The sequence below is a fragment of the Pyrus communis genome, chromosome 10 (assembly GCF_041283825.1).
Source record: "Pyrus communis isolate YQ-2024b chromosome 10, ASM4128382v1, whole genome shotgun sequence".
NCBI lineage: Eukaryota > Viridiplantae > Streptophyta > Magnoliopsida > Rosales > Rosaceae > Pyrus > Pyrus communis.
In genome coordinates this window covers 15,964,704-15,984,381 of record NC_142574.1, presented here as the reverse complement: position 1 = coordinate 15,984,381, position 19,678 = coordinate 15,964,704, and the positions used below count along the sequence as shown (strand labels likewise).

Below are 19,678 nucleotides of genomic sequence, written 5' to 3'. Positions count from 1 at the left end.
AAAACGGGACTCAATATCACCACAGCTCATTGATGAATTTAGTAGCTACTGGTAAAAACCAAAATTACCATTGGTTATCATCAATCTGTGATCCCACATTCTCATGTGCATGCGCATGCATAAAAGTTTTTCATTTCTTTTGGGATATCCATTGCCTCTTCAAGGGCATTACACTATCTCTTCCAGGATAGTTATAATTTAGAGAATGCGGATCATAACCTCCTTTTGAGCGTTATAGAGCTTGGATTTTAATCTCCACTTCGGGAGTTGAGTCATTAGAACCTATACGTCTATCATGCTTCATGCATAAGACATCAATACTCTCATGTCTGCGGATTGACCTTTCCGGGACAAGTATCCTTGCAACAACTGTCATGCTTCTGGCATGCAACAGTTATGCAATAGTTCAGTAGTGCCATATTTTTCTTCTTTCGAAGGACTGAACCTTTTGAGTCTGAGGGTCTGCCACGCTTCAGGCGTGCAGCAGATAAATCATTTGCTGCCATATTATTTTGTCCAACAGGGACATTAATTCTTGTAGGCACATTTGCAGCAAGTATATGTGATTTCATCACTTTCGTTGCATCATTAAATGCATCATTCAATTATTCTCACTTCGTTTGTATATTGATTGCTTCATGAATCAAAATAAGACAAATTCTCTTCGTTCTTCTGGAACGGTTTTTTCTTATCATTCTTCTGGAATGATATTTGTTCATCGTTCTTCTAAAACGAAGTTATTTTCTCCCCCTAACGGCGGGAAAATTGTCTTATCAAAATGACAGTCCGCAAACCACGCGGTAAATATATCCCCAGTCAAGGGTTTTAAATATTGAATGATAGATGATGTCCAACATCAATGCCTAATCCGCAATGATGCTTCATTTCAGTATGTTGTGGCAGTGCAATAGGCACATAGATAACACAACCAAAAACTCGTAAATGTATAATGTTTGGCTGGTTCCCAAACACGAGTTGTACTAAGAAGTATTGATGGTTATCAACAGGTCTCAACCAAATCAATAATGTATCATGTAAAATGACATGTACCCATGTAAAAACTGGCAATTTTATTTTCATCAGCAGAACGCGGGTAATCAATTTCATCCGCTTAATAAATGCTTCTGCTAAACCATTTTTGAGGATGGACATAAGGAACTTTTGGTCCTTATTTAATAGTCTGCAGACTGAGACTCTTATGACTTTTATTGCAATTAAGTTGAGGCACTGCGGCACTTCAAACTTAAGGTACTTATCAAGGAACTTCATGTCCTGATCTTTTTGTTTGATGGAACTTCAGGTCCAATCATTTTTATTTGATGAGGATCAAGAAACTGCAGGTTCTGATCTGATCAAGGAACTTCGGGTCCAGTATGTACTCATCGTAACAAAAAGAAGTACAATAAATAAATTAAAGCAATAGGCGGTAATTCCAGCCATAATGAATAAATTGCATTTAAGTAAATAAAGCTTGTGACAATGGCTTTAATTTAGCACCATTCACATAAATCAAAACTTAAAGCAGTAGGCGGTAAAACCGTCCATGATAAATAAATTGCTTTAAAGGAAATAGAACTTGTGAAAGGGTTTTAAACCAACACCAATTCACATAAATAACAAGAAGTATCATACCTCCTTTTATTTATTATTTTTCTTTCTTTTTGTCAGCACTTATTCAAACCTTACTTTTCTTATTTCTGTAGCATCGTGCCATGCACCAACAGAAACCATTTATGTCATTTTGACTAAATGGTGTCATGCACCATTCTGCACCATTCAAATCCAAAATATATATATATATATATATATATATATATATATATATATATATATATATATTTTGTTAGGTTGCAGTCAACATCTCCCTTTTTTTTCTTCTCTGTCTCTGCCAATCTCGAAACGCAGGACCTGCTGGGTAGTTATGGAGGTTGCTCAAAATTCAATTCAATCCAAAAAACGCTACCAGAGGCTGGCGTGGTTCTTGCATGACCCAGGGAACATGTCATCGTTAAGCAAGAACCTCCTTACAGAGACATATATGACAGTGGGGTTGACGAAGGCACAAGAGAGGGAGGTCTGTGTGGATTCATTCTTGCCATCACCATCTCAAACAACCAAGTATTCATGGGAGTTCTCAAGATCCGTCGAAAACAACGTGATCTGGGTTTCCAAGTCTGATGAGATTCTTCTGGATCTCTGGAAACCAGTTGTCAAGTACGTGTTTTCTCATCTCGTGACGACTTCAGGTCGTAAATTTCAATTTTTCACCGGAATTCTGTGGGGCGCTTCTGGCGCAGTGGGAGAGACGAAAAATGGACATACCTTTTATTCTGTGAGATTTTAGATGACTGAGGTGAGAGGTGGATAGTGCTTTACCGGATTTATGGCGTTATGCTTTCCACTGACATGAGAGCTTTTCGTGCTGATAACGTGTTGTAAAATCGACAGTGTGTGTGCAGTGGAATAAGACACAAAATTTACGAGGTTCCTCTACAGTCAGTGTGACTGGAGTACGTCCTCGGGCAGCAGTAGTGCTTTCATTATAATTTGGAATAATAAGAGTACAAAGATAACTCTATTTATTCTCTCCTCTCCTCTTCCTCTCTTTCTTTCTCTGCTCTTTTTCTTTTTTCTCTTTTATCTTTTACATGAAAACATATGGAGTGCTCTATTTATAGAGCAACTCCATATTGATGCATTAACTGCATGTTGAAATTTGTAACGCGTCTTCTGACAGCACAATTCATTTTCCACTTTCATTTTCTACAAATGGAACTGTGGGCATTCATTGCCCATGAGACTTTTCAACATAATAAATATTTTTCAAATGTAAGAGGTTGCAATGTATCTAAAACTTGATAAAGTAAAATATAATTTACTCTTTGACTTTTCTTTGGGATGTGCCCCATTTTCTTTTAGGGAAAGGGATCCTCTTCCACCAAATCTACCTAGTTCAGGATCTGAACCGTTAATATTTGATCTAATGATTACAATTATTATCACTTTTAAAAAAACCTCTTGTTTATAGTCATTGGATCAAATTTCAATAACTCGAATCTCGAACTAAGTCGATTAGGAAAAAAGGGATCTGGAGAGCATCTATTTCCTTCTTTTACTAGCAACAAGAGTAGAACAATAAGTAGTGCACTAATATTTATTTATTTATTTATTTAATTTTTTTTTTATAGTCAGGATGGGCTCGGAACCCCCTTCATCCCGCAGTTGCTGGGCTAAATTTTTTTTTTTCTTGGTTAATTAGTGTTTGACCTGGTACAGCCTATGTAATGTGTCATAATAATCTATTGGACAATCCACAAGTGTAATTGGTGTTTGATTTAGCAGAATTCATAGAACTTAGCAAAGTTTTGATACGAATTTATTCATTTTATTCAAAATTTTCATATAATTTCTCACAATTTATTTGAAAAACATTTCACCATTATCCAAAATTGATAATGCTTTAGGTTTGAGCAAGAAGAAACTCAACAATAAACTCATCAAAAACCTTCTGCTTCCACAGTTCGTCATCGTTAGCAAGATCCCTTAATTCCTTACACACACAACCTACCATGGCAATATCCACACCGGGTAACAACCTCAAAATCTTCATTTGAATCTCCGACGGAAGCTGCATGAAGCTCGGCGGAGCTGGCAAACCAGCATTCGCACAAAGATTAATTGCCAATGGCAGCACAATCTCGTCCTTCACAATTTTCCACAGTTCCAAAACTTCTTCTTTAGCGACATGTCCTTTTGTGTCGTTCAGCATTCGGATCATGGGCCCAAACCTCTCGGGGTTCAATTGTACCCAGTAAGAACCCGACCCGCTTCCAATTAAAGACCCGAAAACGTAGACAGAGTTGCACACCTTCTGAAATCTTATTAGGACGCCGTCTATTCCAATTAAAGACCCGAAAACGTAGACACAATTATTTCGATTTTTCAGAATTTCGGGCATAGTGTAAGTAAACGACAGCGTGAAAGATGTCGTTGGCCATTTGTCTGAGAGATGAAAGCTATCGACTTGGGCACCCGAAAATGAATCAAATTGGACGAAACCGAACTCTAGAAACACTGCATGCACTACAATCACCGACAACTTGTGAAAGCTACGGTCTTCTAACAACACCTCCCTCAATACCTTCATCAAGAAGAAGAGTATTGAGTACTTCTTGTTGTTCCCCACAAGCCCACTAGATCCATCATGGATTTCCATAGTTTTTCTTTTGGGTGATAAAAAGGAGAAATTTTGAGAAAGAAATGTAACAATTAGAAGAAATATTGAGCGATTTTACTTAACTCTTCAAACCATATATAATAGTCTCAAGAGTTCATGTGTGGGTTGGTAGTATTTATGACATTCATGACAACTGTGAATAGTTGGCTAGTGTGTGATAAGGATATACGACGATTGTGAATGATTGATAGGTGTGCCTGATGTGGTAGGATCCACTTGACATGAGACGCCTGTAAACAATTTGATGGTGTGATGTGGTATACTTAATATGATATTGAATTTAACGATTGTAAATTGTTGATTGGTGCATGACTTGGTAAAAATAGAATGAAATCCACCATGTTCACAAGTTAATAAATAAAATACATACCATATATAATATTTTCGCGCTTCTAATGGCGTGTTTACTAGTTGGGGTTGGGATGAAATGAAAGGGAAGCACTTTGCATTTAAAAGGATTCTAGTGTTTACTCATCATTTTGGCAATAAAAACGTGGTGAGATCCAGTAAAAAATTCATATTCACAGAATTTGGAGGAATTGGATTACTGAGATGGAGGTGATAATCCCACAGTTTTTTAGCCAAAATAGTCCTTGAGATTTGCATAACTCCTTATTTTGGTCCCTAAGATTTGAAATGAATAGAAGTGGTCCTTGAGATTGTCCATCATCAATCATTTTGGTCATTCCATGAAAAATCTTAATTAAATAAGAATAAAATGACAAAAGTACCCTCATATTATTGTCAAATCATTTTGGCCTATTGTTTTAAATTGAGAATATTTTTGTCATTTTGATCCTTAGTTAACATAATTTTTCACGAAATGACTACAATGATTGATGGTGAACAATCTCAGGGACCGCTTTTATTAATTTCAAATCTCAGGGACCAAAGTAAGGAGTTATGCAAACCTCAAGGACTTTGGCTAAAAAGCCTAATCCCACTATGGGTGAAAGCCTTAATCTAGAATCATTCTTTTCTACCCAAAGTACCTTTAAAAGTCTTTATCACTTAGCCCCACCATATGTTTCTCTTTTTTGCCGACTCCCACTTCAGCACCCAGCTTCTCCATCTGCACATGCACCCTATCGGAGTAAAGCACTTGCACCATTGTATGACTCAGAGGTTCTAACAAACCATCCAAATTAGCCAGCTACATAGCCGCACTTACGTGAATTTCCAAATTTATCGATCCATTGCCCTGAAATCTAACTTGCATCGACAAACGAGTAAGTAAAAGAGAGAGGAATGAGGAGAGGAAGTAAGGGAAAAAACCAAAGGAAAGAGGAGAGAAATGGTCTTTCTGTCCAATTTTATGGAATGATCTTCTGACTGAGGAATAGGTGACAAAGATAGGCAGAAAGAAAGGAAAAAAGGGAAAAACAACAAAGGAGATATGGTTAATGATGGAAGACGATGCAACGTTGAGCCTAATTTTATGGAATGATCATCCTTACCATCTCATCTTCTCCATTGTTCTATCCCCCTTCTATCCTTTACTCCCCTTCACGCTCTTCAATTTTAAACGCTCACTGAAATTCATAGAAGAATTATCCATCAACCCTTGTTTGCAGATAGCTCACGATGGAAGACAATGCAACGTTCAATCTAAATTTGTTTTAGTAATTTAATCACAATGCTCTTCCCAATGCTCCTGCAGGTAGCCTAGTTTTGCGCTAAGATCATCAATCTCCATCATGCCTTCTTTGAATTTCCTTCTACTCCAGTTCAACAGTCTACTCTGCACACATCAAGTTTCCTCTGCCACTTCCTAAGGGCACCAGCCCCGTAGTGGATTCACCAAAAATTTTCAATTATCTCATGACAACCTTCATCCTCCAGCCAAAAAGATTCAAATCGACAGATCTTCTTTCCTCGCAGAGGTTCTAGATTAAAAGTGATAACTATCGAGCAATGATCAGATACCCAAACTGTTTCAAGAATCACAGTGGTGTTTGGCCACCTCTCTTGCCAGCTCTCATTCACAAGTCCCCTATCTTAGCGTTCCTGAACCAGGTTATTATTTCTTATCCCATGCCAGGTAAACTTCCGTCAGCTGAATATGAGATCAAAGAGCTTCATTCACGACGTGAACTTCTGAAAGATATTGAGGGTGAGAATGAGGAGTTTCACGTCCTCCAAACTTCTCGTGATCCCACGACAAATCATTAAAGATCCTCATTTCCTGCAAAACCATGGGTTATTCGAAGGCCCCAAGACATGCGAAAGACAATCCCAGAACCCTCGTTTCTTCGCTCTGTATAGGTTGCCATAAACCCAAGTGGCATAGCTCCATGAGTTATTGCACCCATCCCTAATTCTTATATGAATAATGTATTTTGAAGAGAACAATACTTGGACTTCTATTAGGTTATTCCACCTTAAACATAAACCACCTGTTGCCCCAATAGAAGGGACCTCACATCCAAGATTAAACCTCATTCTTCTTCTAACACCAATTAATTTGTGGTTTATCATTTTTTATTCTAATAAAAAAACCACAGAGGTTTTTTACTTCCTAAAGAGCCCATGGAAACCTTGAAACATCGTGTACGGCCCTAGACCTCGACAGTTCCAAAGGAGGTAGCTAATGGCGATTTTGCAGCTATTTCAGGCCAACCACCACCACCCTGGGACTTCTTCCCCGCTATTCGCACCATCAACGCCTTAGTTTCCACTTTTGAGATAATCTCAAGGTAATCCCAAATATTTTCCTCTTCAGTTACTGGGACTTCATGGAGATCTTCCTCAACCAAATTAGCCTTTTCCTCACAAACCAGAGTTATTTCAACAACATCTCAGTAAACCTTCTTTTTTCCCTCATCTATTTCGGGAACTACTCTCCCCCTTCTTTACTTTCTTAGATGGTGATTAAGAGCCAGAAGCCTCCTTGTCCCCAAATCTCTTCTTTAAACCTAGGTCTTCAAAGGGGTTCATTTATGGTTGGTTTGAGGTGGAGTCTCTGCCATATGGGTTGACCGTTGTGATTGTAAGGGTTAAAAGTCTATGGCCCGGCCCCTTTAACCCATGGGCATCTCGTCTATCATGGTTAGGCCGCAAGGTTCTCCCAGGTTAGCCCAGGCTAGTATTTTCCTCAATTTCCTGGATAATTACTCCATTGCCATGAGCCCTGGGAAGTGGCCCAAGAAACTCTAGGTGGCCTTAAGCTGGGTTAACATCAATAAAGCTTGGCCCATAGGATCCAAGCCCACCAATACTGACATTGAACACACCATGTTGCTCTAGGTTGCGTTTGGTACGCGGGACGGGACGGAACAGAGTGGGACGAGGCGTTCCGTCCCGCGTTTGGTGCGCCTAAAATGAGTGGAACGGGCTGTTCCATGGAACAGATTTTGGATGATTTTCTGTTCCACACCCCCACCCTGGAACGGGTTGTTCCACGTCTGTGGGACAGAAATTTCCAAAATTTTAAGACAAAAATGGCCCTTGTCTTTGTCAAAATTTACATCAAAAATCATATAACAAACCCTAAAAACTATCCCTCTTCTTCTCAGCCGTCGTGTTCCTCCCTCTGCATCTTCCCTTTCCTCCTCATCTTCTTCCCTGTAGCCTCTTCACCTCTGCATCTTCCGTGTAGCAGCTCTGCGAACCTTCCTCCTCATCCTCTTCCGTAGCATCTTCAGCTCTGCATCTCGGTTCCAGGTTCGATCTGTTTTCGTGTAGCTCTCGGTCTCTCTCTTTCTTCGATTGTTCAAATGTTTTTTATTTATTCTCTATTTATGTATTTGTTCTCTGTTTGTGTTTGATATTTTGTATCAACTAGAGTGCAGCAAAATACTAGTTTTTTTTGGCGATTTCTCATCTGGGTCTGGTACATTTTTTTCTTTGGTTTCTGTTTCCACTTTCAATCTGTCTTTCTGTTCTCAAATTCAATTTAGGAAATTAGGCATCTTGCAAAATCTCAAACTTTTTGGGGAATGTCATAAAAACAATGATAGTCTGTCGAAATTTCGATCGAATAAACTTTCCTCTAAAGTAAGGAGCTTAAATTTCAACCCACCCCAATTTTAAATCACATCTATGTGCCTGTAGCCGCTTAATTTATGATGTTCTGCTTCTAGGGTTTAGTAGCATTTATAACAAAGCAGATGATTTCCATGATTCCTGCTTAGTTTGTAAATGAAATTAAGTGAAACCTGGAAAATTCAGCTTATACTTTGGGAAAAAATAAAGATAAAAATTTCGCCCCTGAAAAAAGCTTTGAGCATGAAAACAATGTGCAAAGAGGCTAGTATCCAAGAAAGGATGGACTTGAATAGGTGATTACTTAAATCGGTCCTTTTATAGTTTCTAGCTGTAATGTCTGCTATAACATTGAGTATTGTCAAATTAAGCTGTGTCATGTAATCAAGACAAGGTGGGAAATGGCAACCATATATGTGAATGGTTGGTTGATAAATTTCTCTGTGACTGAAATTTGGGTGAATTTCTTGGATCAGTTACTAGAACTTCAGTCAATGAACGGTCAATTTGGTCAATTTGGTGTTTCTTGGATGCCTTTGTGTTCTTGATTGTTGAGTTGTATGGTTCTGATTTTGTTTCTTGAGTAAATACATATCAATCTGTAATTTGTACTTTGTGAAATGGGAAAAAAAAAAAGGGGATTTTTGGGCATCAGGGTTTTGGTACTTTGATCTGATTTAGGTTTTCTCCTTTGAGGTGCTTTTCTTGCTTTCTGGGCAACAGGTTTGTTGTTCCTGTGTTTGTTCGCTTGAAAGATAAATCTTTCTCCTTTCTATCTCATAGGAAAGGTAAGCAATTTGGGTTTTGTTGACTTTATCATATTTGTATGGATATTGATTTGAAGTGAGTGAGCTGGTTTTGTTAATGCCTTTAGGTCTTAGTGGATTTCAGGATTTAGCTGTTCAAGTTGATGTCGGTTATAAGCATTAAAAGGTTGATGTCGGTTATGCAAGACTTATTTTCAAGCATGATGTTTATAGTAGTGTTTGAACATATAATTACCAAAAGTGAGATGGCAGAGTGCAGCCTGTTTATATTGGAAAAATACAGAGGCTGCTTTGTGCTGGGCTTTTGGTTTAGGATTTAATTAACAAGTCATGTCATTTAAAGGCGTATAAGTTATGGAAAATTAGAAGGGTCTCGCTTGAGCTAAAAATGAAGTGGTATAGAACTGGGTGGAGAGATAGATAAGTAGAATAGGTTGTAAACACAAAAAATTGCAACTCCCTTCCAACACACGCCCACCCCCCAACACACAAATGTCTTCAGACTTGGACGAGGATTAACTTGTCCATATTGAATTTGCACTGCATATATAAACCGTAAGCAGAAATACTTAATCTAAATGATGAGTCAATTGAGCAACACAAAATTCAATATATGAATTGGGTTTCCGTCACTTACATGCTCCCAAATGCGAGACACAATTAACATTTCCAATCCAAGGCTTCATCACACACATTCCTCAACGATTACTAATCACAAAAATAAAACCGTTCGCATATCGAAATTCTTCGATTCTAAACATTAATCTTTCCTATTCCTACAATACTTCCCCAGCAACCAAACCCAACTTTTCACCAACTAACACTGACCCGACACACTTCCAATTCAGAACTACTCAAAAACACAAAAAGACCTCAAACATATCATCTCAAAAATCCCACCAAACCCAACAAACCCAATTCAAAAATCACAAAAAGAGAAGATTTTGGCACCTGGGTTTTGTTGTAAAACACTTGGTTCTTAGCATGCATGAGAATCTCAGCCTCTCCTTCCTTGATGATGGCGTAATCACTGAGATCGGTCGCCATTGTTCCTCCACTTCCAAGCAAAAAAAAAAACAACCCCAAATCACTTCCTTCCGAGAACAAACTCAAAACTCTAAAAAGCAGGAGCCTTTCTCTTCCCTTCTTATTCTTCGTCCTCTTCTATGGAACCCCTGGCTGGATTTTGCGAATTTGTGCAAGGAGCCTCAAACTGAAGACTTTTTATAGTTATAAATTGACATTTCTTTTTCGTCATTCACTCACAGTCTTGTAACATAATCTTTCCTTGCTTGGAGATTAGTGCAAGTCCACTCTTCTGCCTTAGCCTGCACCAACAACATAAAACATATGGCATTGTATCACATATACAGCATGAGTACAGGGGGTTATAAACACGGACAGGAGTCAAGGAAACATTAGTTTAGATTGTGATTTAAATTTTTTTTTTTATATGTTCTTGGTGATATAAACTGTGTGAGTGCAGTTGTTTTAAAATTATTTGCATGTGGTTTTTTATAGTTTTACAGTTTGGATATAAACTGTGTGAGTGCAGTTTGGATTAAAATGGATTTTGATTAAACTGTGTGAGTGCAGTTCTTAAACTGTGTGAGTGCAGTTTGGATTAAAATGGATTTTGATTAAACTGTGTGAGTGCAGTTCTTGGTGATATAAACTGTGTGAGTGCAGTTTGGATTAAAATGGATTATGAATTTTTGACATGTTTGGGTTTGATCTCATGTGGATTAATCCATGTGTCAATGGACTAATCCATGTGTTGACTGTGTTGAAAGGCACAAACTTTTTTGACATGTTTGGGTTTGATCTCATGTGGATTATTAGAAAAACAAAATGGTATTGCTCTGACAGATTGTTGGTCGCTTACAGGTCTGAAGACTAATATTACGAATCGGGATTCTAAATCAGCCCAAGATCGTTATTTATCTGTGAGTTTTGCATGTTTATCAGCTTATATGGTTTGGATCTTTTTTTTTTGTTGGATCGTTATTGTGCGTGTCTGATGCATTTTGTTTTCCAGATTCGGGAAACCGTCCCTTTCAGATTTTTGGATTTTCGATTCTGATTCTTGGAACTCTCTGTGCTAAAGGTATATAAATGTATTATTTGTTTTCTTTGCAGCTAAATTTTACTTTTTTTTTTTTGTTTTGTTTTGGTGATTTGGGACCTTTTTTGTGCATGTTTGGGTTGTTAATTGGTAATGCATGTTTTCTTGCTGATTTTTGTGCTAGCAATTTTATTTAAATCCACAGCTGCTTTTTTTCATTTGACTTGCTGTGATGGTTATGCTTGATTCATAAGATTTGAGGTAGTTGTGATAAAATTAGAACAGCTAAGTATCCTTATTCTAGGCAATAATATGATAGACTGGTTACCTTCTAAGCAATTTCTCCCATATATACATATATAGTGTACTAAACCAAAGTATTATTATAAGCAAAATAATTTGCAGTCTATTTTATGAATTCGACATCCTCTTATTGTTAACTTGGATATACAAAGCTGTTATGTGACACACAATATAGAAATGCAACAATGAAAAAAGGTGGCACCTTCTTTTTGCATTCGGCTACTGAGATAGCCTCTTGTGGACAATTCGTCACTACCATCGAACGAATATTATACATTATATTATCATTATTACCAAGTCCAAGTATCTAAAATGAATTTAGCGTATGTTGATACTCCACTCATTCATGTGTTGTTTTTTTGCATGTGAAGGTATGGATGAATATGAGACTCAATTCTTTGTTCTTTTGAACGTTTGGATTATAATGGCACAAGTCTTTACTATGAATGCACAATTGTTGAGATATAGACAACAACAAAGGAGACAACGGGAAATAGCTAGTTTAGAGCAGAGGACATTTGTTAGACTTCATGTTAGGAGAGAGGAAATAAATCGTATCACGCGATTGAGTGATACTAACTGTTTGTGGGAGCTACGAATGGATAGGAATGCATTTGCAGTTTTATGTGATTTACTACAAACTCATGGTGGATTGGTAGATGATGGTCATGTTACAATAGAGGAGCAAGTAGCTACTTTTGTTAACATATTAGCCCACCACAATAAAAATAGGTCAATGCAAGTTAGATTTTTTAGGTCTGGTGAAACTATTAGTCGATATGTCCGTAGAGTATTGTGTGCATTACTTAGTTTGCAAGATGTGTTGTTTGCAAAACCAACCCCTATCCCAGAGGATTGCACGGAATCGAGATGGAAATGCTTTAAGGTAATAATCATAGTAAAATCATTAATAACATAATTATTTGTAATTGCTAATTAATATAAGTTTTTCTTTTGTCTAGGGTTGCTTAGGAGCGCTAGATGGAACTTACATAGGGGTCACTGTGCCTGATGCCGATAGACCAAGATATAGAACAAGGAAGGGTCATATAGCAACTAATGTGTTAGGCGTATGCACACACGACCTCAAATTCGTATATGTGTTATCCGGTTGGGAGGGATCAGCTACTGATTCGAGAGTTCTTGGTGACGCTGTTACTAGAGCTAATGGCCTCAAGGTTCCAACTGGTAATATAAACAAGCACCTAGTATTTTTCCTTACCTTTGTTGGCCAACAACTAAAATTTATTATCAAGTAATATAGGTACATATTATTTGGTTGATTCCGAATATACGAATGGTGAGGGTTTTCTGGCACCGTATAGAGGCACTAGATACCATTTGCAAGAGTGGGAAAACAATTCACGGGCACCTAGGAATCATGAAGAATATTTTAATATGAAACACTCACGTGCTAGGAATGTCATTGAGAGATGTTTTGGCCTCCTCAAACGACGTTGGGCTATCTTACGAAGTCCTTCCCACTATCCAATCAAGATTCAGGGGTGAATGATCACCGCATGTAGTTTACTTCATAATTTTATCAGAATGTATATGGCAGTTGATCCTGAAGAAAATGCAAGGCTTGCATTTGATGAATTACCTATAGGGGAAGATTTACCAGAAGTATTAGCCTACATTGAAACCGTTGAGTCAAGCCAAATATGGACTCAATGGAGGGATGATCTTGCAAGAGAAATATATGATGAGTGGAGAGGAAGAAGGGCTTGAAAATTGGTTAACATGGTAGTTGTTGTAATTGTCTTTTAGATGGGGACTCAATTTAGTTGTTGTAATTGGCTTGAAAATTCGTAACATCAAGACTATTGAGATGTTTGTTATTGTAATATGGTAATTGGGAGTTATCTAGATGTTATGGCTTATTTGATATGTTTATTTGTGTTACTAAATTTTAATAAATTTTAAAATTAGGGTGTAGTCATTGTCATTTGATTTGGCTTATTTGATTTGGTAATTAAACTATTGATTTGGCTTATTTTAAAATTAGGTTGTCTATTGTTTCAAGTGCATTAGGAAGTAGCGTTTTATTTGATTTGGTAATTGATTAGTACAACTAATATAAATTTAGTCATTGTCATTTGATTTGGCTTATTTGATTTGGTAATTGATTAGTACAACTATCCAACAAGTAAGCAATTTACAGATTTGAATATAACAAGTAAATTTCAGATACTATCAAATAGAAAAAGCCAACAGACTAACAGAAAAGAAAACAAAGTGCTTGATACAACAAACTAACCAAAAAAAGCGACAAATGCAATAATCCTAATGGGAGAGAAACAAGGAAATACCTGAACCAGTTTAATATTGAGTTTGCTGACATAAAGTCTTTCCATTCGAAAAGAGGCCTCATTACTTGATAGCTTCACAAAAAAGGAACCAAAGGTAAGAAAGGAAATTTACTACATGACTATCTAAACGAGCAAAACTTGCAATCCTCATATATTTACTGCATGATTCATACCTGTACAATGACATCAGAGATATAATTTTTCATTCCGTCTCTCTGTTCAACAGGCAATGCATTCCACCTATACTTGATAACCCCTTCTAGGACCTGAATGTGGATGCAAAGAAAACCCTCATAATATCAGCACCTTAAATTACAAATAGAAAGATTTATACAGGTTGTAATGAAAAGCTGCATAGAATTTTTTCCAAAGCACCAAACCATGAGAAAGCCAATGAATATGCAACAAGATTAGATGGTATAAGCATTCTGTAGACTTTATCTGATGCCTTGTTTAACAAAGAACAAAATCTACACCTAAGCAGTCAACTTGATTATTATTGTTGTTGTTGTACCCACATAAAGGCATGCTATTTTTGGCTTGCTTCAGCCTTGCTGCCCAACTGCAAGGACCATCTGGGCATCTGACAGTGGCCTTGTTAGACAAAAAGTAAATGCACTGGTCATAGATTGTTATGCAACACAACTGACCTGCAGGGCAAAGAACCTGGTGTTTAGGTTCTTTGCGCTCTGTAAAATGTGCACAACTTGGAGCCACATATCAGGATTGTTTTGCAAGTCCCTCAATATCTGGTCTGCAGCTGTCCTCTGTATTGTCAACAAACTAACCAAAATTACTCTTAGAACATAAAATACTTAGAGAACTAAACTAATATAAATTTAGTCATTGTCATTTGATTTGGCTTATTTGATTTGGTAATTGATTAGTACAACTAATATAAATTTATTTGTGTTACTTGTGTAATATATGGCTTATTTGATAGATTATATGGCCACCTCACGTAATTGGATTGATCATGAGGAGGATGTACTACTTACCATCCTCGAGGAGATGGTTGCTGATGGTGTTAGGTGTGAGACCGGCAATTTTAAGGCTGGTACTTTTGTAACGGTTGCCTCTAAGATGAGGGAACAGATTCCTGGCATTAATATAGAGCCGAAGCATATACAAAACAAATTGAAGCGTCTGAAAGAAAAGTATTCGTCTGCATATGACATGATGAATACATCTGGATTTGGTTGGGATGATGAGAAAAAATGTGTTGTTGTGGATAGTGACGAAATACTACAGGAGTGGGTGAAGGTAAATTTTTTTTTTCTTATTCTTTATCAATTAGTTGTTTTGAAAGTCTTAACCTTGATTTCTTTGGGTTCTTATTGTAGAAACATCCCAATGCATCTTGCAAACCAAATAAGCCATTCCCGTTGTATCCACGGCTATGTACGGTGTTTGGGAGAGACCGAGCCACGGGTAGCATTGCTGAATCAGCGGCAGATGCAATTGAAAATATGGGTTTGGAAAGTGAGGATTGTGAGACTTCTGAGATACCTTCACTTTCACCTACCCCATCTCCTTCTGTTGTTACATCTAGTGCTTCTCAACCTGTTAGGAAAAGGAAGAGGAGCAGGAATGATGGTGATGCAAATATTGTATCTGTTATCAGTGAAGGTTGGAATAAAGCTGTTACTGAAATGAAGAAATTAGGTGAAAGTTTTACTTTTAGAGAAGCAAAAGCTAGACTACCTTCTGAGCTTCAGGCCATGGGTCTCCCATACGATCAGGTGTTAAGAATTTCAATGAAGTTAGTGAAAGATACCGATCTGATGGGTATTTGGAGCACCTTGGATGACTCACAGAAGCCAGATTTCATTAAAGTGTTTATGGAGAGCCTTTGAGGTTTTAGTATTTGTGGTTTTAGTATGGGGAACTTTATCAACTTCTAAGTGTTTTCATTATTACTTTAGCAAGACATTATTTGTTTTTTAAGTCAGGACGAATGTTTGATTTCGGATATTTCATGTTTAAGTTATGCATATTTCATTTTCTTTGTTTAAGTTCTAAATGTTTAAACCCTAAAATGTTTACGATATGCATGATCATTAAACTTATATATTTTTCAACATTTGTCATGTGCTCTTATGTGGTTTGCCTTGTTCCTGCAATGGGGAATATTTAGAGGGGTGTCCTTCTAAACAAGGCCAATTCTAATGTTTGTAGAACCTATTAAGGTGCTTGGGGCTTGTTCCCCCACTCGAGAAATCCTGAACTATACCATGTTCCTCCCAATTATCATGGAGGCAACCCAAATAATGCATTAGATGATCAATTTCCTCCCTTCCTCTGTTAAATTTTCTTCTACTCCATTTCATCAAATTTTCACTAGAAGAGTTTAATTCTCGTTGCCATTTCTCCAACCATCCACACCTACTTTGAATACTCCAGCTCTCTTCAACAATTTGTTAACTTTTGTGTATATATTCTTGTATTCTTGGGATTCGTAGTTTATTATGATTTTATGTAAATTATTTATTTCCTTTAGTGATAGGATTGTAACATCTTATAAATCCATCCTTAACAACAACAACCCACAATTGAAAGGACCAAAATTAGGGACTAAAAATTGAATTGGGGTGTGGGTTTTGCAATTTGCACAATAAAATTTGATGGGTTTGTGGTGAAAATTCGAATGGAGGTGTAGAAAACGGGAAAAATTACAAATTTTAAAGGGGTTTGCATGTGAAACACAATATATACCTATTAAAATTTGGACCAAGAAAAACAAATAATGGATAATAGTGTTCAAATTTGAACAACTTAAAAAAAAAAAAAAAAAAAAAAAAAAAAGAGTCATGTCCCGTTCCGCCCATAAAATTGTACCAAACAACACCGGAACATGGGTATTTTAGTCATTTTCATCTTTTGGTTCCGTTCCGTCCATGTGCTACCAAACGCAGGACGGAACAACCGTCTTGTTCCGTCCTGCGCATACCAAACATAACACAGAACATCTGTTCCGTCCTGTCCTGTCCCGTCCTGTCCCGTCCCGTCCCGTCCCGTCTGCGTACCAAACGCTACCCTAAGGAACCCTCTAGCGTGCACCAGACTTTCCACCTCCAAAAACTCTCCTACCTCCATAGCTAGCCTTCTAGAACTTGTCTCCGTGTTTAGGTTCAGAGGGATACCTCTCATTTGAAGCCAAAATGGAACAAGGTGTAGCTTTATTTCCTTTAGTGAAAGATCCGACAACCACCTCTTGACCAAAAATTACTTGTTTATAACCGCCCATGGGACTTGATCTACAATCCGGTCAGCCATACCTTCACCCTTCACAATGATGATGAACCTGTTATCTTGGACCCAGTTGATGTTGATCTCCTCATACTTCTTCTAGCCCCCTATTCGAAATGTTCCTTATTCCCCACTTTTTTAGGTATTTTAAATTCAGAGCCTGCCCTACTAGTTTAACACCTTACTCCATGTTGGACAGTTCCAAAGATTCTTCTAGTTGGACCACCAGATCTTCGACCTCCACCTAGGCCATTACATAAATCTCTGGTTTGCTTGAGATGTAAAGAATGGTCTCACTGGCACTTACAAATTCCTCATCCCTTTTCATTTCTCCAGATGGCTAAAGCATTTGAACTCGTATATCACTCAAATCCAAAAAAAAAACCCGCCAAGTTTCCAGATACAGCATGTGCACGATGTATTTGGGTATATATATATATATCCCTTTTTTGATCCCTAGAAACCTCCACAAATGTATAGCTGCTAGTAGGTATATATTCCTCCTGGTGAGCCTTCATTTCAGGTGGGTGAGGGTTGCACTTCACCTTAACTCCCAATAAATGCAATAGGATCCCCATAAATCCAACAGGATTCAAGCGATCTTGTGGATGGTTTTTGGAAGGAGTATTAATCAATTAAAGTGAGGCAGATTGGATGTGTGGGAAGCGAAGTAGGTGGGAGAGAGAGGAGGGAATTAATGAAAACGCGTTAACTCACACAAACGGAGAGTATCTCACATCAGAGAGAAAAGGTGTTAAGTTACATCCTACTTTTTCCTAGGCCATTTTTAATCTCTTGGTAAGCCCCCTTTTAGGCTTAAATTATTGTAGTCGTACTAACATTTTTACTTCATAGTGCCAACAGGATCCTCTCCATTTTCTCTTTGTGAGGATCTTGGAGATCTGTGAATTGTATCTGTTCATCGTACATTGTGCGGTCAGTTTTAATCAGGTGTTGTTTGTGTTCAATTTTAAATAAAAAAATTAAAATGATTTTTGACCTTTCAATGTATGATAAACAGACACGATTCACAGATCACTGATATCCTTACAAAGAGGATCCGGTTCTTCATAGTGGATATATTTGTATGTGTGGATGTATATTTGTATTATGAATGTATATGTACATTTGAATTGTGTTTCTTTTTTTGTTTGCTTGGTGTCAAGGAAATTTACATTTTGTTTTAGCATTGAAAAAAATATGTTTTGTTTGTAACTTTATATAACCATTTTAGAAGTCATATTCGAATGCAAGCATGCAAATAAAAAAATTAAAAAAAATAAAAAATAAAAAACGAAACAAGTAAACTTTAAATAGCATTTTGATTTTGTATTTAGATGATTTAGTATTCGGAACCGTAAACTGGCATCAACCAAACTGGAACCAGTGTGTACCGAACCTTATAGTTTTAGTAATAAATTTAAGTGGAACCTCATTGAATCGGACCATTGATATTTCCTAGTTCCGGTTCCGATTTGAGGATGAAACTGCACTGAACTACACCGTACGCACCCCTACAAGTAAATCATACATTAAGAAAATCTAACCTTCAAAATATGCATGTATAAGTCGTAAGTAATTGGAAGAACTAAGTAGAATTGTTAAGGTGACGATGGAACCTTAGTGCTTTTACAATTTCATTTCAAAAACTGTTCTATTATTTTATTTTACATTTATTGAACCTTTAATTGTTTTTAATTTTAAATTCGCTTTTATTAATTTAGGTCATAAAATTAACCTTTTACAAAACTTTGTTTTAAATAGTTAATTAAGAATTACTTTTAAATATTCTATCCCTTAGGAGAACGATCTTGAATGAGCATTTTTACTACAGCTACCTTGTTCTCTAGTATAGGGGTGGGCACGGTGCGGTTCCAACCCTAAATCGGAATCGGAATCGAAAAATATCAACAGTTCTGTTCGGTGCAGTTCCTCTTAAATTTATTACTAGAACCGTACAGTTCGGTCTACCCTGGTTCCAGTTCTATTTTTGCAGGTTTACGACTCCGAATACTAAGCGTAAATGGAGACAATATACATTTGATAGTAACCTTACTCAATTATTGAAATTGAGTTGGAAAACAGATACCAAAGAACAAATATAACAGTAAAACTGATTAAGTGGGAACAGAGAAGCAGCAAAACCAAAATATGTAAAAAATCTCAAGTATAAAAGTAAGGAACATGCCAATAAAACATAAAAACCTAAGGCATGCACATGGAAGAAGCATTGCACCTCATTTTAGCAATTATCTGTATCAATAAGCCCAAATGATATAAGCTAAGGAGTATGCCAACTACAGATAAAAAAAACCACATAAGCTATTAAATACCTGCCAATTTGTTTGAAATGGTAGAGAACTCCCAAACTCCTGCTTTAACAGGTTATTCCCTGAAGTTTGTTGTTCAGGGGGAACTCCAGCAGAACTAACTTGGTGAAACTAATTTTTCAACCTATTATAGCATGTCATGTGTGTATATATATAATTTATTTATTTATTATTAATAAAACAGTTCGGTTCGGTTCCGACTGGTTCTTGTTCATTCGAAATCGAAATCAGTTTGAACGGTCCGGTTCGATTTTTGACTCAAAGTTGACTTTTCCGGTCAACATGGTTCTTTTCAATTTTTATTCTTACGGTTTGGCGGTTTTTATGCTCACCCCTACTCTAGTAAGTGTTTTTAAGTGTTTTCATCTCTACTTTTGCTAGTGGTAAAATCCTATGTCTCGTTCTATTAAAGAGACAATACAAATAGATAG

At 37.0% G+C, this 19,678-nt stretch overlaps 3 protein-coding genes and 1 long non-coding RNA gene across 4 annotated transcripts; 2 read left to right on the top strand and 2 right to left on the bottom strand.

Moving 5' to 3' along the window:
* Positions 1–3,460: 3,460 nt before the first annotated feature.
* On the bottom strand, positions 3,461–4,216 carry LOC137728217 (putative F-box protein At1g23770). Its single transcript, XM_068467068.2, has one exon. The coding sequence runs from the start codon at positions 4,214–4,216 to the stop codon at positions 3,461–3,463; it is 756 nt and encodes a 251-aa protein (XP_068323169.2).
* A 7,514-nt stretch (positions 4,217–11,730) lies between these two features.
* Positions 11,731–12,615, top strand: LOC148693592 (uncharacterized). Its single transcript, XM_088678063.1, has 2 exons — positions 11,731–12,242; positions 12,319–12,615. Exons 1-2 carry the CDS (start codon positions 11,781–11,783, stop codon positions 12,613–12,615), a joined length of 759 nt encoding a protein of 252 aa, XP_088534189.1. The 5' UTR covers positions 11,731–11,780.
* A 1,058-nt stretch (positions 12,616–13,673) lies between these two features.
* Positions 13,674–14,437, bottom strand: LOC148693591 (uncharacterized). Its single transcript, XR_015951810.1, has 3 exons — positions 14,319–14,437; positions 13,842–13,934; positions 13,674–13,740 (listed from the first exon to the last, which is right to left on the bottom strand). It is a non-coding gene; the product is annotated as an uncharacterized LOC148693591 (long non-coding RNA).
* A 178-nt stretch (positions 14,438–14,615) lies between these two features.
* LOC148693590 (uncharacterized) lies at positions 14,616–15,683 on the top strand. Its single transcript, XM_088677059.1, has 2 exons — positions 14,616–14,931; positions 15,012–15,683. Exons 1-2 carry the CDS (start codon positions 14,617–14,619, stop codon positions 15,522–15,524), a joined length of 828 nt encoding a protein of 275 aa, XP_088533185.1. The 5' UTR covers position 14,616; the 3' UTR covers positions 15,525–15,683.
* Positions 15,684–19,678: the final 3,995 nt, after the last annotated feature.